The sequence below is a fragment of the Perca flavescens genome, chromosome 12 (genome assembly GCF_004354835.1).
Source record: "Perca flavescens isolate YP-PL-M2 chromosome 12, PFLA_1.0, whole genome shotgun sequence".
In the NCBI taxonomy this organism is placed as follows: domain Eukaryota; kingdom Metazoa; phylum Chordata; class Actinopteri; order Perciformes; family Percidae; genus Perca; species Perca flavescens.
This window is the reverse complement of record NC_041342.1, coordinates 17891449-17915081: the sequence shown is the minus strand read 5'-3', so window position 1 is coordinate 17915081 and position 23633 is coordinate 17891449. Positions and strand designations below refer to the sequence as shown.

General features: G+C 40.1%; 1 protein-coding gene across 1 annotated transcript; it reads left to right on the top strand.

The window, feature by feature from the left end:
* Positions 1 to 12685: 12685 nt before the first annotated feature.
* On the top strand, positions 12686 to 13902 carry neurod6b (neuronal differentiation 6b). The gene is made up of 2 exons (XM_028594056.1): positions 12686 to 12756; positions 12829 to 13902. Exon 2 carries the CDS (start codon positions 12834 to 12836, stop codon positions 13833 to 13835), a length of 1002 nt encoding a protein of 333 aa, XP_028449857.1. The 5' UTR covers positions 12686 to 12756; positions 12829 to 12833; the 3' UTR covers positions 13836 to 13902.
* Positions 13903 to 23633: the final 9731 nt, after the last annotated feature.

The following is a 23633-nucleotide window of genomic DNA, read 5'->3' as shown; positions in this document are numbered from 1 at the left end:
GGACCCGTTAACTTAAAGTGAGATGTAGCAGGGACCCCCTACTACATATTGTATGAAATTAAGTTGCATATTAAACTGGGCCTACAATAACTGTTAGGGTAACCTAAAGCCTTCTTACATACCCTTTTTTCATAAGCTATTAAAATATTAATTGTTGGCATGATTTTATAAATCATATTTTAATGTTACATACTGTATGTGGCACAGTAAATCTAGGATTAACTTTATCTGTGGGCTGATATCTTAGGGACTACCTTACCTATAGGCCAGTAAGCCTATCATCAGTGGGAATTTATATTTGCTAATAATATGTTGGAATTATGTTAAGGCATTTTATTTTTATTTTTTTTAAAGACTCAAAAATGTACAATAATTTGGAGGCCCCCTGCAATGACTCTGAGGACCCCTGTTGAAGATCTCTGCCTTACATTACTTTTACTTTTATACTTTAAGTAGTTTTGAAACCAGTACTTTTACACTTTTACTTAAGTAAAAAGCTTGAGTTGATACTTCAACTTCTACAAAAGTCTTTTCAAACCCTAGTATCTATACTTCTACTTGAGTAATGAATGTGAATACTTTTGACACCTCTGCCGACTACGCCTCGATATCATGTCCATAAATGTTACAAACAGGATTAGTGACAAAGCGCAGCCCTGGCGGAGGCCACCCTCACCCGAAACGAGTCCGACTTACTGCCGAGAACCCGGACACAGCTCTCACTTTGGTCGTACAGAGATTGGATGGCCCTGAGAAGAGACCCCCTCACCCCATACTCCCGCAGCACCTCCCACAGTATCTCCCGGGGGACCCGGTCATACGCCTTTTCCAGATCCACAAAACACATGTAGACCGGTTGGGCATACCCCCAGGCTCCCTCCAGGATCCTTGCGAGAGTGAAGATCTGGTCCGTTGTTCCACGACCAGGACGGAATCCGCATTGTTCCTCTTCAACCCGAGGTTCGACTATTGGCCGAACCCTCCTTTCCAGCACCTTGGACTAGACTTTACCAGGGAGGCTGAGAAGTGTGATACCCCTGTAATTGGCACACACCCTCTGGTCCCCCTTTTTAAAAAGGGGGACCACCACCCCGGTCTGCCACTCCTTTGGCACCGTCCCAGACTTCCACGCAATGTTGAAGAGGCGTGTCACGCAGTATGTAAAGTAGACTTTGCATATCAAGCTCTTTAATAAAAATTAATTCTAGTCTATCCACTAGAAAGAGCACAGAGCTCTATTTAGAGTGACTGATCGAGAGCCCAGAATCAAAGGGCCCTGTGGCACGAGCTGCTATGTGTCTGGGAATTGGCCCAACTCTTAAAGAGCCAAGCTTCCCTCATCTTGACTGGGGCAGACCCCCAAATAGGAAGAAGCTATTTCTGCTGGCAGCCAAGAGGTTCCTTTCTGGAAGCCTGACAGGTGAGGAGCAAGGCTGCCAACTGTAACCCCCCCTCAGGTGAGCACAAGAGGCAGGGCAGACCCCCATCACGGTTCCAGCATTGTGACACACAGCAGATGATGATGCAAGTTGCAGAGGGCATTGAGATCCCTGTCTCGAGACAAAGATCTGCTGTGAAAGGGGTAATCACTCCAGTAGACTCCACAGCAGTGATGCATTATGCAAAATACAGAAATATTTTAACTACAAAATTGTGAGGAGTTAATTTAGAATAATGAAAATTTGTGACTGAATGTATTTCACTTTAATCATTATCTCCCAGTGGTGGAAAATAGCCTACATTTACTCAAGTCCTGTACTGTAGTGTAGTTTTTAGTTACTTTACTTGAGTATTTCCATTACGTTGTACTTCTACTATAATGTAGCCTTGAGCCGCTACCTAAAGCAGAGATGAGGAGCGGGCTACAGAGGTCTAGTAGGTTCACTAATTTTTAACTCCACAACAACAGATTTGTTTAATTTTCAAACTTGTAGTCTTCAGCCCAACCAATGCTATTAATTCATTAGATTTCACTGAGCACTCTCTGGAGCCACAAAAAGCTATACAAAGCTTTTTCCACATATGCAGTAATACTCTCCAACACCTGTAAACAGATGTGTAAAATCAGTGGAGTTCCCCTGTACAAGAGCCAATGCAAGTGAGATTTTGAATGCAGGACTTTTACTTGTAGTGGAGTATTGTTACATTGCTGTAATACTGTTTGCCCCTTATCTGGATCTGAATACTTCTTCCACCTTTTGGTAACTTAACTAACTGGCTGCTGAGGAGGTACTAACAACATTACTACTACCACTTGCAAATTTATCATTGATTATACTTATGTTGACTCTATTTTGAGCTGCTGTTCATCAGCAGCACTTTCCCTTTAAATCAAACTCGAGCCAATTTAACACTGCAACACCATGTTGCTCGTTCTTGCTAAAACTGGTTAAACACAGATGGCATGATGTCATGTTGAGATATTTCCAGCAACCTTACAATGGAGTGTAATAGAGTGGAGAAGTAGGTGGAGATATTCTGAACAGCCAGAGGTGAATTTACTCGTTATGAATTATGAGTTCTTCATCTTTCCTTTTCAGCGCAGGGCTGTTTTCAGTCTGTATGCCAACTTTGTGAGCTTTAGATTGTTTCCAGTATTAATGCTAAGCTAAGCTAAACACCTCTGGGCTCCTTTCACACAGAAATGTCTTAAAATGCTGCAGTGAAAGTCCGCTGTTTTGCTGGCTTTGTTTATTTACAAAAAAAACAAGCAACAAGCAAAGGCGGCATAATGCAGCAGTGGCGCTGGCAGGATTCCATTTCATAGTACACACAATAGCCTCTCATACCGTAGCTCATATTTGCAGAACAATCACCCAGAAGGCCAAATATACCACACACAGAAACACACTCACACATTCTCACACAATAATACTTTCACACATGGTCAAACTAATGGTTTCATATCTGTAGTGGCAAGTTCACGCTTTTGCCCCTCAACTTGTTTCAAACGCGTTTTCTGAGCAAAAACTTTGTGTAACTTTGTATTGGGAGATCCATTTATTCACAGTTCTCTATACACATGCTCACTGTAAGTATTCACTACGATTCAGAGACGAGGAAAGTACTCACATTAACCGGTTTATTAAACCACTTAATGTTTAGAGCCATCACAATGTGGAATAGCTTGCCAACTATCATAGTGAAGGCGCTATAAGGCCAGTTTTAAAAGACTACTTAGAAAACACTTCAACAATAACTAAACATTAATTGATCCAACTATGATGGACTGTATTGTCGGAATGTGATGTTATTTTATTTGACGCTAATTTACGAAACATTCTTTTACTTGAACTATATGTCTTGTTTTAAATGTATGTACAATTCTATGTTTGGTATTTTTACGTATATGTTGTGACTGTGTGTGATGTGGACCCCAGGAAGAGTAGCTGCTACATTTTTAGCAGCTAGTGGGGATCCAAATAAAGGAAAGCAAAGGAAAAACAGTGCAGAGAAAACTTACAGGTATGTTGTCTCACAGAAAACAGCACTTTTACTCCTCGGTAATCCAACCCCGGTCACAACAACAACAACAGAGATAGCCTACATAAAAAAACAAATGTATGCACAGTGCGTACAGTTACGGCTGCCGGCGCCACTAACGCCTTCCCAATGTGTGATTTGTGTTAAAGGCGCAACAACTCTGTCCCCCCATTGCGTCTTCATAACTTTCACACAGATGGCAATGCGGCTTACGGGTGCATCAGTCCCGCCTTGAGGCTGTGTGAAAGGGGCTTAACTCAGCAAGTAAGTGAATAAGTATATTTATCAAAATGTTCAACTATTCCTGTCCTTGGACTGAATAAAGAATTGAAGGTAAAGCACTGGCACCCATTTAAAATAGGAGTCTGAAGCAGGACGCAAAAAACAAAAATGAATGTTTCTAGTCTGGACATCTTACCGTGCCAAGGTTGCAATAAAGGTTTCCTAAATGCCATATATATACATTTGATGTCAGCTTACTTTTGCAGGTTTTGTGTAGATTTGGACTTACATTCCACTTTGTTTAAATGGCGAAGTGGAGGAAGCCTAGTGACGAGTCCATAGCAACCAGTTTGTGTGTTGAATGTTACCCAGAGTGCTTTGCTGAATGATCTCAATGTTTTATTGTTTTATTTCATGTGAATACTAGTTGACTAGAGGAGTAACTTAGTATTTGAAGTAATGCAGTAATGCAGGAAGTGTGCATTTAGTTTCCATGCTTATTGTGTTTCCACAACTATTTTAGTGAGTAAATCTACAGAAATGGCCACCACACTATAACAGAGGAGTGTGATGCGTCAGTTGAGAAAGCAGAGGTTTAGTCACATATGTCATTGCTGTAAAAAACAATGGGAATCTGTATATCTTTGCCAAGCACAAACCAGTACAGAAGGTATCAATAAATTGTTGGGGAAGGGTCATTCCTTTTTTCCGAAGATTTTTGGAGGGTCTTAGAAAAATTGATGATGGGAGGGTTATGTCTATTTTGACTAAAGGTCCCAAAACTTCTCTGGTGGCCCCTTAAATAAATAACGAACAGTCCCTAAATGTCTTAGGGTTGTGGTGAATGAATGGGTCTGATACAGGACTGAGGTTTGTGTCCTGTGTGAAACCTAAAGTCCACATAAGTGTTTAAGTGTGAGTGGAAAAGCAAAAATTTTAATAAATAGTTGATGAATAAACTAGGTGTGTAACATGGCCTATGCTCTCATTCCTGGTGTTTTTAATGTACCATGTTTAATCCTTTGTCAAGTTAATATGCCATGCTGAACACCTATGTGCCAGTCCTCCTTGTTTACTGTTTTGTTGTTAAGGCCTTCTGGTTTCCCCTGGAAACGCTGTGTTTAACGTCACAATGCTATGAATTGTAGGTAAATCCCTCAGGTAAAGTCTGAAGAAATGCAAACTTATGGGAAGTGTGCATAAAGGGCTTAAAATGTCTGCAAAAGACATTTAACGTGCCTCAAAGTCGGTGTCTGTGAGTTTGGAATTTGGGATTGGGCCTATGAATTTGATAAACTGACTGTGACCTAACAGGCTATGATGCAGATTTATTTATCATTATTGATAGTTTATTTGAAAGGGACAGATACATTATACATAGAAAAGCTATCCGATGCAAGTATATTGTGTTTATAGCTAGTTTGCAACACCCTAATAGAAAGGCTTTGAAACTAAGAGATTAGAACAGTGAGCTAAAAAGGTCAACTGTATACAACAAGATACAATAAAACACACATTGACACATCACATTTAAAACTTGACATGAGTACAGATTTGTTGATGAATTAAACAGGATTGGTAGCTCTCTTAAAAGTGGTGCAGCAAATTTCAAGTGATCAGGCAGCGAGTTCTAGGAATTTGTTCCTTTCACAGAATAAGCTGTCTGAGCAAAAGATTAAATATAGGTCAGACTAAAAAAGACTGAACAAACCCACTTGCTGCTAACTAGCAGCATGTTTAGTAAAGTCACTGTGAGGTCCTTGTTCTTCTTCCTCTTTAGGACTCTTGGACACAATATGGAATAATGCACTTCTTCTTCACCTTACAATATGACTTTGCAGATATTTCTTCTCAGAAACACGATTTAAAGAGTAATATTCTTACCAAACACAGAACATTCACCCGGGGGACCAGTGCTTGTGTCCCAAAAGTACTTATTTTAACCCAAACCAAAAACTTTTTTTATTATCTTAACCGAGTCGTTTTGGACCATCACTGTTGTTTCACAGCATTAAATAGAATGGTCATATTAAACTAAACTGTTCACTTAACGGTAGTTTTGCTGCCGAAACTTAACCGGCGACACAACGTTAAATAGAACTTCAATATTCCGTAAGATATCATGCAAACCCGTGGATGAGAATACATTGCAAAGCTAAGCTAACCATCTCCTGGCTGTAGCTTCGTTTTAATGGATATGAGAGTGGTATTGATCTTCTCATCTTTCTCTCAGCAAAAACCAAATAAGTGTATTTCCCAAAATGTTAAACTTTTCCTACAAGAAAAGCAATGCAAAGCAATCAAAGGCTCTTCTATACTTACAGCTTAAAAGTGGGGAAGAAGCATTTCAAACAATACTCTATTTGTAGTCCTTGTGGTACCAGCCAAACTAATGTCTTCTACTGTATGTGGCTGATGACACTGGCAGCATGTCACACAGCAGCATTACAGTCAGCAAAAACAAGTCTAAACCAACTTTCAAATGTATTTGCACTGCACACTAAAGCTCTATCTGTGCCACACTTTGTTAAGAATGAGAAGTAGTTTCAAACGCAGCGAGACGATGGGGAGTTGAGCACAGTTGAGAAAGACATATCAACACTTAGAGCGTCGATTAGGTGAGAAAACGACATTACAACCCTGTCAATCATCTTGGCTTCATGCTTGGAAAAAAAGCAGAGGTGCTATTAAGAAAAATGCGTAGAAATTGGCAAGTCAGTAGTGCATGGCAAAAACACTTTTTAAAACTTTTATTACATACTAGTGAGAAATTCCTTCAACAGTGTTCCTCATGTCAGAGAATATGAATGTTTTTCTTGACATATATAGTTCCTGTAGGTCATTATTGTCAGACACCACCTCTGCTGTGAGTTTATCATACATTTCATACAATACTTATATTAAACTAAAGATGTGACTTTTGATATCTGACACATTTTTATTTGTATCACTTTCTGGGTATGGAAGTGTTGCATTCTACCACAACAGATTGTCACAGCCACTTTGAACGTATGCGAACAGATTGTGCTTTGAAAAAGAAACGAGCGCCTCCGGCAACATTTCACGTCTGCATCCCATCTCTGTCTGAAAACGGGACTAACATCTTTACATTATACATCTTCAAAAACATATCCATTATTCATATCCCCATATTTTAATACTATTAGCACTTCTATGCCACCCACCTAAATACCTGTGTGTTTCTTATCAAAGGAGGAGTGACAGTCAGAGTTACTTTGTTTGGGTGTAAAGAAATGGGTTGGGATTAAGAAAGTATTGTGGACCATCACACAAAATGAAATCAGATCTGTGAGTTGATTATATTTTTGTACGCTATACAATATTGGATACAAACACAACTGGGCACAGGAGAAGCTCTGTTTTTACCTCTCACCAAAGTGTTTGTGTTGATTCCATAGACGAACATGAACACACACACACACACACACACACACACACACACACACACACACACACACACACACACACACACACACACACACACACACACACACACCTGTGTGGGTGGGAGGTGTGGCTACTCAGCAGCTGAGTTGGGCAGCATATGGAGTTTCTAATTGGGTAGAACAGCACAGCTGGAGGACACCAGTCCAGGACCTGGCCTCTGGTAATCAGTCCCACAATCCTCAGCCCTCCTCTACACATCCACTGTGCTGCGTGTGCACCTTGGGTGGGTGGGTGGGGGTTATTGAGTGTGATACACTGCTGAAACCAAGATGAAACTTGTCCACTAAGAGTGTTTAACAACATGTTTTCCCTTTTGAATCAAGGTTGTTTTTAAATCGTGACTTGTCAGCCTGAACTTCCAGTTTTGGACATTTAGCGCTCGTTCCTTTTGGGTTTGAATGCACTTATTGCAAGTTGCTTTGGACAAAATCATTTGCAGAATGACTGAAATGTAATGTCGACTTAATTTCCAATTTGTCTTAATTATGCTGACTGATTCTGTACACATTTTGTAAAGAGTGTCACTGTGGAGCGTGTCACGATGTCACTATTATTACTAAATACATTACTATATTTGCTCACAGCAATACAATATGTACTTGTAGCAACTAAAGGTTAGGTGATAATGCTTTTTACTTTTCATGTTTAGACATTCAAATGACTAAGGTTAGAGAGTTTAGGTAGTTAAGACTTAAAGCACATGTTCACTTTATTAACATTTAACCAAACCCCACTCGCTCCACCTAAACCAAAGTCTTTTGTTGACAGAATGTGTAACTCAGGAGGTGAGGCCTCCAGTGTAAAAGTCCTTTAGTTTTATATTTTTTTAATATATTTTTTGGGGAACAGCTACATATGAAAAGGGAGAGAGAGGAGGATGACAGGTCGGACTCAAACGCTGGACCTTCTGCGTTGAGGCATACACCTCTATAAATGTGCGCCTACTCTACCAACTGAGATAACCCGGCCACAAAGTCCTTCAGTTTTTATGTCCACAATCCACCCCGACCAACTGGGAGTCCTGCACAGTACAACAACATAGCGTGTACTTGAACATAATCCAGGCAGCAGTCGTGTTTTGTTTGAAAAAACAAACAAATTAGCAGTATATGTCATTTCGAGGAGACACGCTGGTAATATTGTGTGCTTTATTATTGTAACACAATTTAATCTGCCCTCTTAAACCAGAACTCTCTTGAAATGAGACTTCTACCTGGTTAAAGAAAAGAAGGGGGAGAAAAGAAAGGAACAAATACATTTAAACTTAAATAAACTGGTGTTACAAAAGAGCAAAATGTCAGGTTTGGAAACATTTTCTAATAAATAAAGTCTGCCAACATCAGGTTTTCGGTATGAGAACAAAAATCTGAAACTATATGAATGAATGAATGATTTAATAGCAACAACCAAGGTATTCATCTGTGTATTAGGTGCTCAAAATAAATGACTTGCACTTGTATTTGGGACTGCTTAAGCACTTCCTTATTTAGCTTTAGTTATTTGGACATGCACCTTAGCGTAAAGCAATGCAAAATAAATAGTGAGAGTTGTTAGATTGTTGAACTGAAAATTTACAGCAGGCTCATTATGGAGTCAGTGTCATGATTAAAAAAATACATGCTTTGCGTTGCATTTTGGAGCGTCTGCCTCACAGGGTTGAACTAAAGAAATGAACTATAAAGAAAAATGCAGGGAATTTAATTTTGGACAGTATCCCGTTGTATCACCACACCTTCACTAAAGAATAAAGAGAACTTTTCTGATCCCACAAAATATATTTGTTACTGCAGCTCAGGAGTCAAAAAGCAAAGTGATTGAGTGATGATTAAAAATGAAATGAGAAAAAAACAAGACAAATACAAATGAAATCAAATCATATAAAATCTATATACACCTTTAACTATTACAGATATGTACATAATGGATAATTGCACAAGCTAATTGCCCATTGTAATACACACATGGCGTTGTACATAGCATTGTACTAGAAAATAAAACAATATCTACAGTATAAATATAATTGTACAGGATACAAGCAGGAAATTGCACAGGATAGTCTGTCATGTTGTAAGTGGTGGGTGATGGTGACAGACAACAACAGTGTTACGTTATGTTATGCTTGTGCTAAAAAGTCTAACTGCTGTCGGAACGAAGGATCTGCGGTAGCGCTCCTTCTTACACTGTGGGTGTCGCAGTCTGTTACTGAAGGAGCTGCGCAAGGCCCACGCAGTCCCATGCGAGTGGTGTTGTCCATGATTGAAGTCAGCTTGGCTGACATCCTCCTCTCACCCACCACCTCTATGGAGTCAACAGGGAAGTCCAAGACGGAGCTAGTCCTCCTAATCACTTTGTCTTTTTTCCGTCCCTCTCCGTGCTTCCACCTCCCCAGTAGACCACTGCGTAGACAATTGCAGATGCCACATGCCACCTCTCAGTGTCCTAAAATGTTCTTAACAGTGTCCTGCAACCTCCAAATGATCTCCGTGGGACCTCAGCCCTTTTTATACAGGACATCAGTGTTGTCTGACCAGTCCAGTTTATTGTTGAGGTGAACACCCAGGTATTGTTGCGCTCCCACTGTCTCTATATACCATCCCTGCATGTTCACCGATGAAGTCTGGGGTGTCGTCTTGCGAAAGTCTATGACCATCTCCTTTGTCTTTGGCATTTAGGTGAAGGTGGTTGAAGTCCTTGATGACCTTCCTGTATTCCAGTTTGTTCCCTTCTGATGCACATCTAATGATGGCTGTATCATCAGAGAACTACTAGAAGTTGACAGTTGCCTGTGTTATGTCTGAAGTCCGTATGCTCAACCACTTCACCTCGCACTCATCATCCAGACACAAACTCGCTTTAACTGCTGACATCAATTGAGAAACGCTTGCAACTCAGCGTGCGATCAGTGGCGCCTTCATTTGCAGCTCAACACCACGCACCGTGCCTATAAAAGCTGATAATGTGATAATTAAAAGAGCTGACAGGCAAGAACTGTCAGCGAGACACCCTGCTCTACCAACCTCTGCTATTTGTTATACCTCTCAAATTACAATGCTTCCACCTTTGAAGTATGACACTTAAAATATCAATTGAAATAATGAACTAGGTTAGGACTGCTTAAGTCTAACAGTTTTAAATGAAAACCGCCCTTAAAACATCAGAACAAGATTAGATTCAGGCCTGAAAGGAGGATTTCTAGCAGACAAAAGATCACTGCCATGTCTCTCTCTTTCCCTCTCAACCACACCATGATTTATTACCTGAAAAGACAAGAGAACTAATTAGTGGAGTAATTAATTAATATAAATTTGCATATTTGCATTTGCAATTAGTGCAGTCAACTGATTAGTCTGAGATGGGGAGTTTGACTCATCAGATGCTTGTGTGTGTGTGTGCTGGTCCAGAACGATCAGCAGACCAGCTGAGGCATTTTAGGGGGAAGGCAGTGATGAGGGGACTGTTTTTTTTTTTGTTATTCTCTTTTTTTAGGGGGGGTGTGTGCTCATGTACAGTATGTGTTTGTCCACATGCACGCTCACACACACTTGCCTGTATTTGTGTGAACACGTTTGGTGCTCTGTCTCACACACATTAGGGTTAAGTGTATGCACAGTCACCAGTGTGTGAGATGATGCTATCGTTGTCACCTGCAATCTTTACCTTTGCCGTTCATTTTTCATGCTCTGAGCTCACACCGTCAGGTGTCGTCAACATGCTGTAGCACTCTGCTGCTGGGCCCTTACTGCTGATCAATGTCTTATAATGTCCAATACAGAGAGATTGATATTTCACTTTAATTGATTCTCCTTGCAACAAGGTCATTCACAGGGATACATTTGTGTGCGCTTGTGTGTGTGTTTCACATAACTGAGGAGTGCATGTACCCATATCGAGTGCCAGCTGTGCCCCAGTATGGATTTGGCAGCGTGCCAATGGGCCTTTTCCACGGGGTGTACTTAATGTCTACAGTCCTGAGGTACCAACATTGTGCACGCCCCCCTGGTATCACACCATCCTCTGCATGTGAGGTGCCTGCTGGAATTTTTAACATAGTGCTGCAACGATTAGTTAGAAAATTTGTATGCAACTATTTCGATAATCGATTAATCGTTTGTGTCAGCTTTTTGCGCATAAATGCCTAACATTAGAGTTAACAGACAGACGATCTACATATACAGCTGTATAATTCAAATCGTGTTGGTCACATGTTTTTTGTCTTATTTGCAGCTTCTGGTCAGAAATGCATTTATAATTGGTTTCATTAAATGTAATTAAATTATCATGCTTTGAGCTTTAGGGCAGGTCTTTGTACAAGACCTTCACAGGTTTTATACTGTGTGTGTGTTTAACTGCATATGTCTTACACTTCTACATTCCTAGATTTGTATGTATGTGCAAATTCTTGAATAAATACAATTCAGGACCATGGTTTAGGACCAAAATACAAACAGAGTCAAAACTGAACAAAGCAGCATTCCGTTTTTATAGCAGGAGCTAATTCCACAAAAAGACTTGAGGTTTGCTCCATCTCATGTTTTTTTTTTTAATTAACGGTTTTAACTTCACTTATTCCCATTGCCTTTCACTAAATTGAATAAAACTAGGATTGTTTAAAACTGATATTTCTATTCTCCTGTTTAATCTATCTATCTATCTATCTATCTATCTATCTATCTATCTATCTATCTATCTATCTATCTATCTATCTATCTATCTATCTATCTATCTATCTATCTATCTATCTATCTATCTATCTATCTATCTCACCTGTTGAGGATGCCTGCAAACTCGCACGTCCCTCGTTATTTTCCACATAAAAATACATTAATTCATCTTTCTTACAAGGGGAGATGCAGATATTATATTGTTATCCCTCTCCGGTCTGTGTTTTTGACGGTAAACGCGGGCCTCCCGGTGCCCATTACCGGAGCTGCCAGATGATCGGTAGGAATGGAGGTCCCATGGGACACTGAACACGTGGTCTCGGCTGCCACAAGACGTCAGCGGCAGATGGCATGGGTACCCGCTGTTGGCATGAGTGTCATTCCTCAAAGAGAGAGGGAAGGGGAAGAGAGAGAGAGAGAGAGAGAGAGAGAGAGAGAGAGAGAGAGAGAGAGAGAGAGAGAGAGAGGAGGAGGAAGAGCACAACACAGCAAGGCAGAGAAAAGAGTGTGCACGGTTTAAGCTTTTTCCTTTAATTTGTGGTTTGCAAGAGAAGAAGCTGCAGCGCAGATTCAGAAGAGCTATTTGGGAACATGCAAGGTGCACGCTGATCAGAGGTTAGTATTATTAGTATTATGACTTATTAATGTTTTGACTTTGAGAGTTTGCGTTTATTGATTTTAAATGTTTGGTTTTGTTATGTTTTGTGCTGCGCTTTGGCTAAAAAAAACAAACAATAGGCTTTTATCACGTATAGCCTATTATCAACAAATATCATGTTATAAGAGGCTTGAAACAATTAAGGTTATTTTTCCACAAGTCAAAAGACAATGAAGTTGAGTGTCTTTGAAAAGGTAGCCAGCTGTGACATTGGCCTTGGTTGCCAATTTGTTCCTCTTCCTCTTTGGGGGGCCCAATCACAAGGTAATTAACTGACAACCTTCAAAAGACTTCAGTGTTGTACTCTGTCCTCATAGTTTGGCTTTGATTTTCCAGGAAATATGTTGACACTGCCATTTGAGGAACCTCATATGATGTGTGAGCCGCGGTTTGGTGCCAATTATCCCCGTGAAAACTTACCTGAGAGCCTGGAGAAGGAGCGACAACACGACCCAGACAGGTCCAATTCAGACATGAGGGAGGCCGAGGACGACATCTCCGACAGAGATGAGGACGAAAGGGAGGGCGATCACGATGACAACGGGCTTCCTAAAAAGCGCGGCCCGCGAAAAAAGAGGCCCGGTAAGGAGATGGACCGGTCCAAAGTACGGCGCCATGAAGCCAACGCCCGAGAGCGCACCAGGATGCACAGCTTGAACGACGCGTTGGAGAGCCTGCGCAAAGTTGTGCCGTGCTACTCAAAAACACAAAAACTGTCCAAGATTGAGACCCTTAGACTGGCTAAAAATTACATCTGGGCCCTGTCAGAGACTCTGAGCGCTGGGAAGAGACCGGACCTCCTCGCTTTCGTACAGACTTTGTGCAAAGGATTATCTCAGCCAACAACCAACTTGGTGGCCGGTTGTTTGCAGCTGAACGCGAGAAATTTCCTTACAGATCACAACGGGGAGGTCATGTTCTCTGGCAGATCGCCCTACGATGCCATGTACTCGTACCCCGGCTCAGACATGAACACGCCCCCCGGTCACAGCGGGAGCAACCTGGACAGCAGCGCCAAGCCGTTCAGACACTACAGCTACAGCGGCGCGTACGAGCCCTACTACGAGAACCCGTCCCCAGAGGGCGGGAGTCCGCATTTCGACGGCCAGCTGAGCCCCCCGATGAACTTCAACGGGATTTTCTCTCTAAAACACGACGAGCCGCCAGACTACGGCAAAAGCAGCCACTATGGCATGCGCTACTGCAGTGCGCCAGGGCGCACGGCTCTTGCGCACAATTCCATGTACCGCGTCTCCCCAGAGGGCCGTTTCCCCTACGATCTGCACGTCCGCAGCCAGTCCTTTCAAGCACAAGGGGAAGTTAATGGCTCTTTCCACAATTAATCAATCAGCTGGACAAAGTTCAAGTTTCAGAAGCAATGCAATTTCCCCCCGCAGATGTCGAGAGTGGAAAGAAATGTACTCCAGACACGCTGATGTACTGCAAAAATGCCAATTTTAACATTATCTGTTGAATGTTCAGTCTTGTTTTTCTTTGAAACATGGCAAAAGTCTGCAAATGAGATATGAGGATTTCACTTGATCTCAAGTCTTGTGTCGATATAAGGCAGACAAAAAGACACAAGAACGCTTTTGCTTTGAAATGATTTCAATCTGAAGGCAGATTCTCTGATTCATTTAAAGAAAACTAAGATTAAATGGCTTACCGCCACATATTTGTTTCCTTTGGAAAACCACAAATATAGAGTAGGCCTAATTCGTTAAAGATGCAGGGTTCGAGTAAATGACATATATGATATGATATTTGTTTGTACTGCAGATGTCGGTCGTGATATGGGTTATTTAAAGCTGATTTTAATATGATTGAATTTTCTGCTTATTTAATTAGATCACAGCAGCCAGTGAAAAATGATTTACCTGTCGAAATAAAATCAGCTAAATGAAACAACCGAGGAAGAAGAATCTAAAGCATTTCACCTCATCAGGGAAGTTTGCTGAGCCATGATTGGAGTTCAGAGATTAAGTCTGTTAGCAATAAAGGTCAATTGAGCTATGCAAGGCAGCCAAATGCAATCTTTGCTTATAAAAAAAACGTGTCTATTTCCTCCCACAAGGCGTTTCTCATAATCTAATATCTAATTAAAATGATGACAATAACACAAAATTGGTTATAGAAAAAAGCCAGTTTGGAATTGTGCACGTGTTTAGGAGCCTGATGATGATGATGTCATGCAGGAAGTTTTGGGGAAAGTAAGTTTAAAAACTAAATGCATTTGTAGTTGGAGTAAATAGTGTGGTAACGAGGTGAATATAAATTATTATTGTATTTATTTATTTAAGCTTATTTATTATAAGTCCGTCAATTTTAATGTGGATAATATATCATTAAGAAATATTGTAAAAATCAATGGTGTTACCTTTTTATGTGAATTCCCATACATTAACAGTTTGTTTATGTTGCATTGTTGTATATTTCCCTGCAGCTGAAAGGAAAATAATTTTGTGTGAGGTGAACACAATGTTTCAAAATTATATAAATGCGAACATGCCTTAAAAAAGAGATGATGACCATCAATATGCAACGAAATGACAGTTTTGGATAGTTTGATGTGAACTTTTTACACTTCCTTGTTCCTGCTGAAGAGCAGCTGTAATACACTTCATGTATTTCTGCACAATGTTGGTGACTGTACTCATAAATTCTGTTGCTTTTGTAACTTTAACCGAATGATGAATGTTTATTGGATGGTGTTCTTCATTTTTAACACACACACACACACACACACACACACACACACACACACACACACACACTGGAAACTCGTTATGGATCGAAATATTCGTGAAGTAATGTGTTAATGTTTTGTGATGTGTTCGTCCCAATAAAATGAAGAGGCTGTTAGAGGCTTTTGAAGCTTTTCAGCTTTCTGTGAAAATGATCGACAGCAGGAAGGCAGGAACGGCGAATTAAAAAAAACTGTTTGATTAATAAATTGAGATAAAAACGCTCCAAGCGTAATTTTATTTAGCCTATTTATTTTTTGAGAAATGGAGTCTCATCTTGCATACCCTCATGAGTTTTGGGTGACACAGTAAGGCCTTTTGTATATTAGCAACATAGATGCGTATATCATTTTTATTTTTACAATATGTTAAGTTTCAAACCGTAAGAATGCTTTGAATCAATTATTTTCTATAACGATACAAATGTGTTAACTTCCCTTAAATTGGGGGGTTTAATTAAACAGTTAAAGTTAAAATATAAATCTGTGAAGTTACGCAAACCTAACGCAAAAAGAGTTTTGAAATTCTTTATATGAGAGGCTTGTTTAAATTCCAGTCGATCAGATGGCTGATTTGTGACAAATATGCCCACAAGGTGTTGGATGTCAGCCAGTTGTACGCACCTATATTTTATTAATTTTACTCGCGGTTTTACAAACCGTTATTATACAGGACTATAATTTCATATATCCTAATCAGTGGAAGAAAGGATCAAGCCGACGTTAATGAAATTATGTGGCTAAAGTAATTAGTTTGTGTTTATATCAGTGTTTATAATTACCGGCTGAATTAACTGGTATATATTTTCACTGATTTGATTGTGTTTCACTTTCACTTTTAAAAACATGAATTTCTTCTACATGTATCATCATTAAAACCTGGTGAAAACTAAATGATCTTTGATCCAGACTCCCGATTATTGAAAACGTTGAGGCCTAAGTGCGCAAAGTTCACCTTGTTCACTGCGGCGACACATGGGACAAACGCTGTTAAACATTTGGCTTATGTACCAAACTTGTATCCAAGTCTAATTTATCCCTAATTAATTAATAAATTAATTCTAAAACAACACAGCAGCAAAGCTCATTTTTATGTGAAGCAATGCTTAAAGAAAAACATATACAGGCTTACGCTGTTACTGAAATTCTGATAGTTGAGATAGCCACTTGTATGAAAATGAAATTAAAGTTAACAGCAGCAAAAAACCTCTAAGGACATAAAAAACAAATCTTATAGAACCTGTCATTAATTAAATGACTGTCTTTTTTTATATGATGTATTTGGATAACTGTGACTTTCAAGGAGATGATACATGAGTGATCTAGGGAAACCAGATAACTGAGTTTGAGAAGAGGCCTGCATATTTGACTGTATTTACTTTAAGAGAGAGGAGAGATACAAACAAATGACGCCTATTTGCCATTGACACACATATTATTTTTTTTTCAGTTGCTGTCAAGCCACTTATAAAGAAGAATAAACTTGTGTACTAAGCATGCATGACTTAAGAGCAGTGAACCTATTTCAGCATGTATTCTATTCTGTCAAAGTTGAACTAATGAGACAGCACATCTTTGCAAATCATCATGAAATTCTTGTTCTCTTTACTTTTTTGTAGAGTGAAATTGAAGGGCCATAGCCTACTGGTATCTATGGTTAAATCACATTTGATTTTATAGGTGAACACAACATTAATATAAGAGCTTTGCAAACATTTGAACTAATTTAATTGTGGAGAGTTAAAAGAGCAACAACAAAATGAAAATCAGGAAACACAAAGTAACCCTAATGAATGAATGAATCAGTTTTAGAGATCACAAACTAGAATACCATGTACATTTCACCACATATCATTTACCTGTTCTGTGGATGCAACTGCAGAGAATTTCAAATTGTGTTAGCATGTATCCTGTTGATTTAGAAATACCGTCTTCATTCCCTCACTCATCCTTCTCTCCCTCTGTATCACCATAAAACTGGAAGAGTTGAGGGAAGGGGGCGGGTGGGGGTGGGTGGGGGGTGTTTCACGCCCACAGGGTCCACGAGGCGCCGTACAGCAGTTTAGCACAGGGTCAAATGTGTACACGTACCCCTACACTCATGCAGCTCATTAAGCTGCAAAGAGAGAGTGAGGGAGAGAGGGGGAGAAGGAATATAGGGAGAGAGAGAGAGGGAGCATATGGCCCGGCTCTGTGTGGGAGGTTAAGGACAGGACTGGGGGATATATTGTATAGAGGTGAATTCGCAATTTGAGATGTGGTGTCATAATTAGTGCAAAAGAAACATTGTGTTTCTATAGGAATGCATTGCAGAAAGACAACAATAACCTCAGAAGTTGAGAAAAGTTTTGTGCAATCACCTTTAACAGAAAAATAAACACAAATGCTTCTTTATATGTATTTCTTTTGTAATATATTATGGTAATTTATTGTAATCAGGAGCCTTTATCCTGCAATGTCTGAAAATCTGAGCACCAGTCAAAAACAAAATGAAAATAATGTTCCCCGCCACGTCGGCAAGCATCCTCAAATTTTGTGCCATTCCCAAGCCCCAGATGGTGTGGGATGGGAAACGTTCCCCCATTAAATTCCTAATAATCATTTCTCCTGTGGAATCGGGGGTGGTGGCAGTGGGGATGGAGGAGGGTGGGGTGTGAGTGTGTGTGGCTGGGAAGTGAGGATTGGGTTGGTGGGTGAGGGGAGTAGAGGGATTTGGTGTTTTAATTAGACAGATTTAAGGAGCTGAACCCCCTCTCAAAATGTGTGTGTGTGTGTGTGTGTGTGTGTGTGTGTGTGTGTGTGTGTGTGTGTGTGTGTGTGTGTGTGTGTGCATGCGTGTGTGTGTGTGTGTGTGTGCATGCGTGTGTGTGTGTGTGTGTGTGGAAAGTAGTACTCAGATACATGTATTCTTATATTTGTGTGTGGGGGTGCATGTGTGAAAAAATTACACATATGAGTAAAGATTGTGTATGTGTGTGTGTGTGTGTGTGTTGCAGGTCATGGCAGGGCTGATGCTGCAGCAGAGGAGGCCTGACACCCCAGTTCTATGGGCCAGGATCTCATTAACGTGTCAGATTGGTGGATCAGTCTCTCTGGCAGCCGGCCCGGCCTCTCACAGGAAGTACTTTCTCTCTATCTGTGAACTTGGCACCGAGAGGTTAGAGAGGGTGGGAGGGAGGAAGATGAGGGGAATATATTGGCCTGAAGGAGAGAGAAGAGACGGGGCATTAATTATAATATTTGGTCAGATTAGATAAATATTGGGTGAAGGATTGTGGTTTAAGAGCTGCTTTTCAGTGAAATTAATGAGTTATGAATAGGAGTGCTGATTTCTGTGGAGTGAGAGAGTCAGACCAGCTCCTGCAGTTGCACTATTTTGGAGGTGGAGATATGCTAAGTATGTGACAGGAGCATCTGTCACTGCATCACCTTTGTGCTTTGTGGTCTTTGTCTAGGGGTACTCTGACTGGGTGTATGCATGTGTCTGAGAAAGTGTGTGTCTACAATATGAGAGAGTAGGCTATAGGGTGGGTTTTGGAGCAGGTGGGAAGCATACAGGAGTGTGATCCTTTGACACCCCAGCAACACCCTATTTCAGGGCACATTGAGGGTGCTGCTGGGTGAAGTGTTATCGATTCCCTCGACTGTGAACATGAGCGTGTTGTAATCATGACTATATAATAGATAGATAGATGGATAGATAGACAAAGGCAAGGCAGCTTTATTTATATAGCATATTTCAATAACAAGGCAGTTCAAAGTGCTTAACATTAAACATTAAAAACATTCATACAGAATCCAAGAATAAAAGTTACAGTGCAGTGTGAAGAAATAAACAATTCTTTGATTTAAAAAAGGCAGCATCAAAAAGAAAGATCTTCACCCGTAATTTAAAAGAAATGAGAGCTGCAGCGGACCTGCAGTTTTCTGGGAGTTTGTTCCAGATATGTGGTGCATAAAAACTGAACGCATGCTTCTCCATGTTTAGTTCTGACTCTGCGGACAGAAAGCAGACCTGTCCCAGATGCCCTGAGAGGTCTGGATGGTACATAATGTAGCAGCAGATCAGAGATATATTTTTGCCCTAAACCTTTCAGTGCTTTATAAGTAGGGTTGGGTAACGTTTTTGTTTTTTGTCGATACCGGTGCTAAAACGATACTTTTAAAATGGTGCCAGTGCCTAAACGGTGCCTGAACCGGTGCCTGAACCGAAATATATATAATATATTTATAATTTATACAATATGAAGTATAAAAAAGGAGCACAAAACGACAGTTGGCGACATTAAAGAATGGCTTGTTTATTGCTAAGGCCATATGATCAAAATTAAATGATTATTTAATTATTATAATGATTAATAATGTAATAACAATAACTTATAACAATGACTTATTTCAGCATTTTAACCATTGTGTTTAATCCAGCTACTAGCTAACGGTAACGTAGCGTCCCGTGCAGCAATGCTTCAAAGTCAGGCACCGAAATTTTCATTCTTATTTGGTCTCGTTACTACCGTTTACGTCGGAACCGGTGCCCTATTGGCACTGCGTTTCGGTACCCAACCCTATTTATAAGCACCAAAAATAAATATCTCAGTTTTTGTTTAACTAAAGAAGGTTCTGGCACATCTAATTGTTGATTTGTGCAATGCATTACAAACTGCAATACAAACTCACTGTTTGTATTGGACGATAGTCCCCTGCTGATAAGGTTATGTAAATTTGTGTCCTCTGCATAATTATGGTAACGAATGTTGTTGTATAATCTGAGCCAGTGGAAGCATGTAGATGTTAAAAAGAAGAGGCCCCAGAATGGAGCCTTGGAGAACTCTGCATGTCATATTTGTCTGCTCAGATGGGTAATTACCTATAGACACAAATTAGTCCCTTTTCTTTAAGTAGGATTCAAACCAGGTAATACAGTGCCAGAAAGTACAACCCATAGATAGATAGATAGATAGATAGATAGATAGATTGACTTTTCCTTATATTTCCTTACATACATTAAAGGATTGAGCAATAAAAGATACATTTTATAGATAAGTTGATGCAAGATAGATGGAGCTACGCTAGAGAGACAAACAGTGTAATTTTCATGTCAGGTTCTTACGGTTATTTCACAAGTTGTAAGAACATAACTTGGTTTATAGTCATAAACTGTAAGATAGTGAACGTAGCAGAAGTGGCGTCACCCATTGGTTTGTGGACTGCCGTTTTGAAGCCTTGAGTGTGGCAATTTGGCTGTCACCATCTTGGTCTTTTGACGTGGCGATTTTTGGTGAGAGGGTGGAGCTGGGGAGGAGGAAACGGCCAAGCCAGTGTTGCTCATGGTTACAATGACGCTGCGCTAAGCGAAATGCTAAAGAGGGAAAATTCAAGATTTTCTCGCCTTAAAGCGAGTCATCCAGTGAAGATTTACCAGCAGGAAAACGCGGACCTCCAGGTATTGGCGCCATTCATCTGCATGTACGGTAGTACACAGAAAATTTGCAAACTTTCCCTTAAGTTACCATTTAACTAGCGGTAGCTGTGCATTGCTTAGCCTCTGTCCTGATTGACAGGTCGGTGCGTAACCACTCCCTAAACATTAGCTTTATATTCTTTTTTAAATAAATGGGACCATAATTTACAAAATGAACATCATGCTGTATTGAAGAAGACTTGAAAGTAGCGATTGAGGCCATAAATGCGTTAAGAAAATGTTTACTGAGGCAATAAATCAAGTGAGAAGTAGGGTCGTTATCCAATAGACTCCTATTGAAACGCAGACTTCTATTCTTTTTGCAACCAGTGGAGTCTCCCCTTGCTGGAAATTTGATAGAATGCGGATTTATCAGATTGATACTTCATGACCATGACTCATTTTATAAGAATTGCTTATAAATAACAACAAGGTCACCCCAGCTTGTAAAATATGGATACATACAAAGCTTGTTCATAAGAGGTTAAACTAGTTGTACCTCTCTGGGGTCTAACTGTGCCCAAACATGAGTAACGTCACTTTGTAGGAATACCCTACTTTTTTGTCTTTAAATTGCTTTATAAGTATTTTCATATTCATCAAATCTACAAGTCCAAGTCTGTATATTGGATGTTGGAGACGGACGGACAGACAGACAGACAGACAGACAGACAGACAGACAGACAGACATTTCTGAAGCTCCACTGACACTAATATTATACCACCATCACCCACATTCCCATTTGGAAATGAGAAATCACCAACATTAAACATGTAAGAACAAGTAGGAACTTTCTTGGCTCATCAAGACTAATTATATAGCGCTTTGTGAGGAGTCATTAGGTACATAATTAACTATCTATTAGTATGGAGAAAGAATCCATTCATAATATCTATACTAATAGGACTTACTGTTCTTTCTTAACTCATAACGTATTGTTTCATAATCACTCCTCTTTATGATTAATAAGAATCTTGATCGACCATCAAATATCACTCGATTCAGATGAGGCAACCACTGCAGTTTTACCTTTCACTATATGCAATGAATGCAAAGTTTAATAAAAAATCTCATTTGAAGTAGTTCTCTTCCCTGAGCAGGATTTGTTTGTCAAATAAAATTTGGTACGCAAGCATCAGCTGGCAAAGAACATCAACAAACAACAACGTGCATCAGCAAAATCCAATTAAAGTTTTTTTTTTCTTTTTCTTTTTTTACAGAAGAACGTACTTCTATGCAGTTTACATTGTAAGACATGCAGATGCACATTATTGTGGAGGTTACAACTGTAACAAATGCCCCAACTTGGCAGAAGAGTCATCTTATCAATGTATGATCTCTCTGAATATCTTTGCGTTTCTTTTTAGTATTCTAGTCCATTCTGCGCCATCACCAATCTGTCCCATACTGCCTTTCAAGCATTTCCTGTGGGACTCATGCTGTGTTTGCAAGGCCTCTCTCTCTCTCTCTTCTCTCTCTCTCTCTCTCTCTCTCTCTCTCTCTCCCCCTCACACACACACACACGCACACACATGCACATACTGTGGTGACTGCATAGGGAAGTGAGCTGTCTGCGGAGGGTTGGATTCTTGGTGCCGGTCCAAAAATGTGTCACTCGGGACACGCATGGCCTGCTGGAGGCAGGAATTCTGTTGCTAATGGGCCCCGCAGCCGTCGGCACCACCTGGGGATATGGGAGACGGGATGGATGGATGGGGGAGGATTGAGGACGGAGGGAGGGAGAGGGGGAGAGAAAATGGAGTGTATGCAGCACAATGTGTTCGTAATAAAAAAGGGGGATGTTGTGTGTGTATGTATGATATGGAAATTGATCTATCTATCTATCTATCTATCTATCTATCTATCTATCTATCTATCTATCTATCTATCTATCTATCTATCTATCTATCATTATCAATTTATCAGTGAAATGAAACACTTTATTGTTCACCAAGCTGTGAAAGCAGCTTGAATGTTTTTTTTTTAATCTGCAGCAATAAAAAAGGACAGTTCCCATATTCTATCAGATATAAACCAAGTTGTTTGCGTTCAATATGTTCTTTGAACTTGTGGAATTAATGTATTTAGAAGGAAAAGTCAAAATTTTTTCCTGCTATGAAAGACAGCTTATAAAAAATGTGAAGGCATAAACAGGCAGGGCAGGTGTTGACGATGCAAATGAAACGGATGACAGATGGTAAGCCTCGCGATTGCTCACTGTGCAGATAATGGATGGAGGTAATCAAATTCCTCTGAGGCTTTGGGACTTTCTTCAGAACTTTCTCATCAATTGCACCATCAAACAGTACCATCGTCAAATACACCCCCCCCCCCCACACACACACACACACACACACACATATCAAAAGAAGGGATACAAAGAAGTTACAAGATTTAATTTTTTGATAGACTTGGCCAAATTCTGCAGCTAATGTCGAAAATACACTTTTCTGTTCATGTTTGTGGAACTGACAGACAGAAGATCCACCTCGTAGGCACGATCCTCAACCTGTCGTTTTATCTTCATACATGTTTCTAGTAAAACAGGGCTGTCTGTGTTTGTGTGTGTGTGGCTCAGTAGGGGATCAGTTAAAATGTACTACAGCTATTACAGAAAAGCAACAATAAGATCAGCGGGCCAACAAAGCAAGTCTGCAGGGGAGAGTCTGCTGTTTCCATCCATGTAAACCCTCCTTTCATGTTCTGTCATCGAAGCTTTCATATTTATTCACTCGAGCTGTGAGCGTTGTTGTTACTTCAAAAAGGAGGTTCATGAAAACGAGCATCTGATGTGTATTTTTCATATTTGTCACTGGAGGGAAACAGGCTGTAGTTCTGTGAATTTACCCATCAGTGTGGTGACACACTTTTCATAGGGCCCAGTTTGAAGGTCAGTTTAATGGTCCATTTGTGTTTTGTATTCGTCTTGCTTCAGT

Bases quoted from the DNA above. Each gene is read 5' to 3' on its own strand.
- neurod6b (XM_028594056.1), top strand. From the start codon at position 12,834: ATGTTGACACTGCCATTTGAGGAACCTCATATGATGTGTGAGCCGCGG.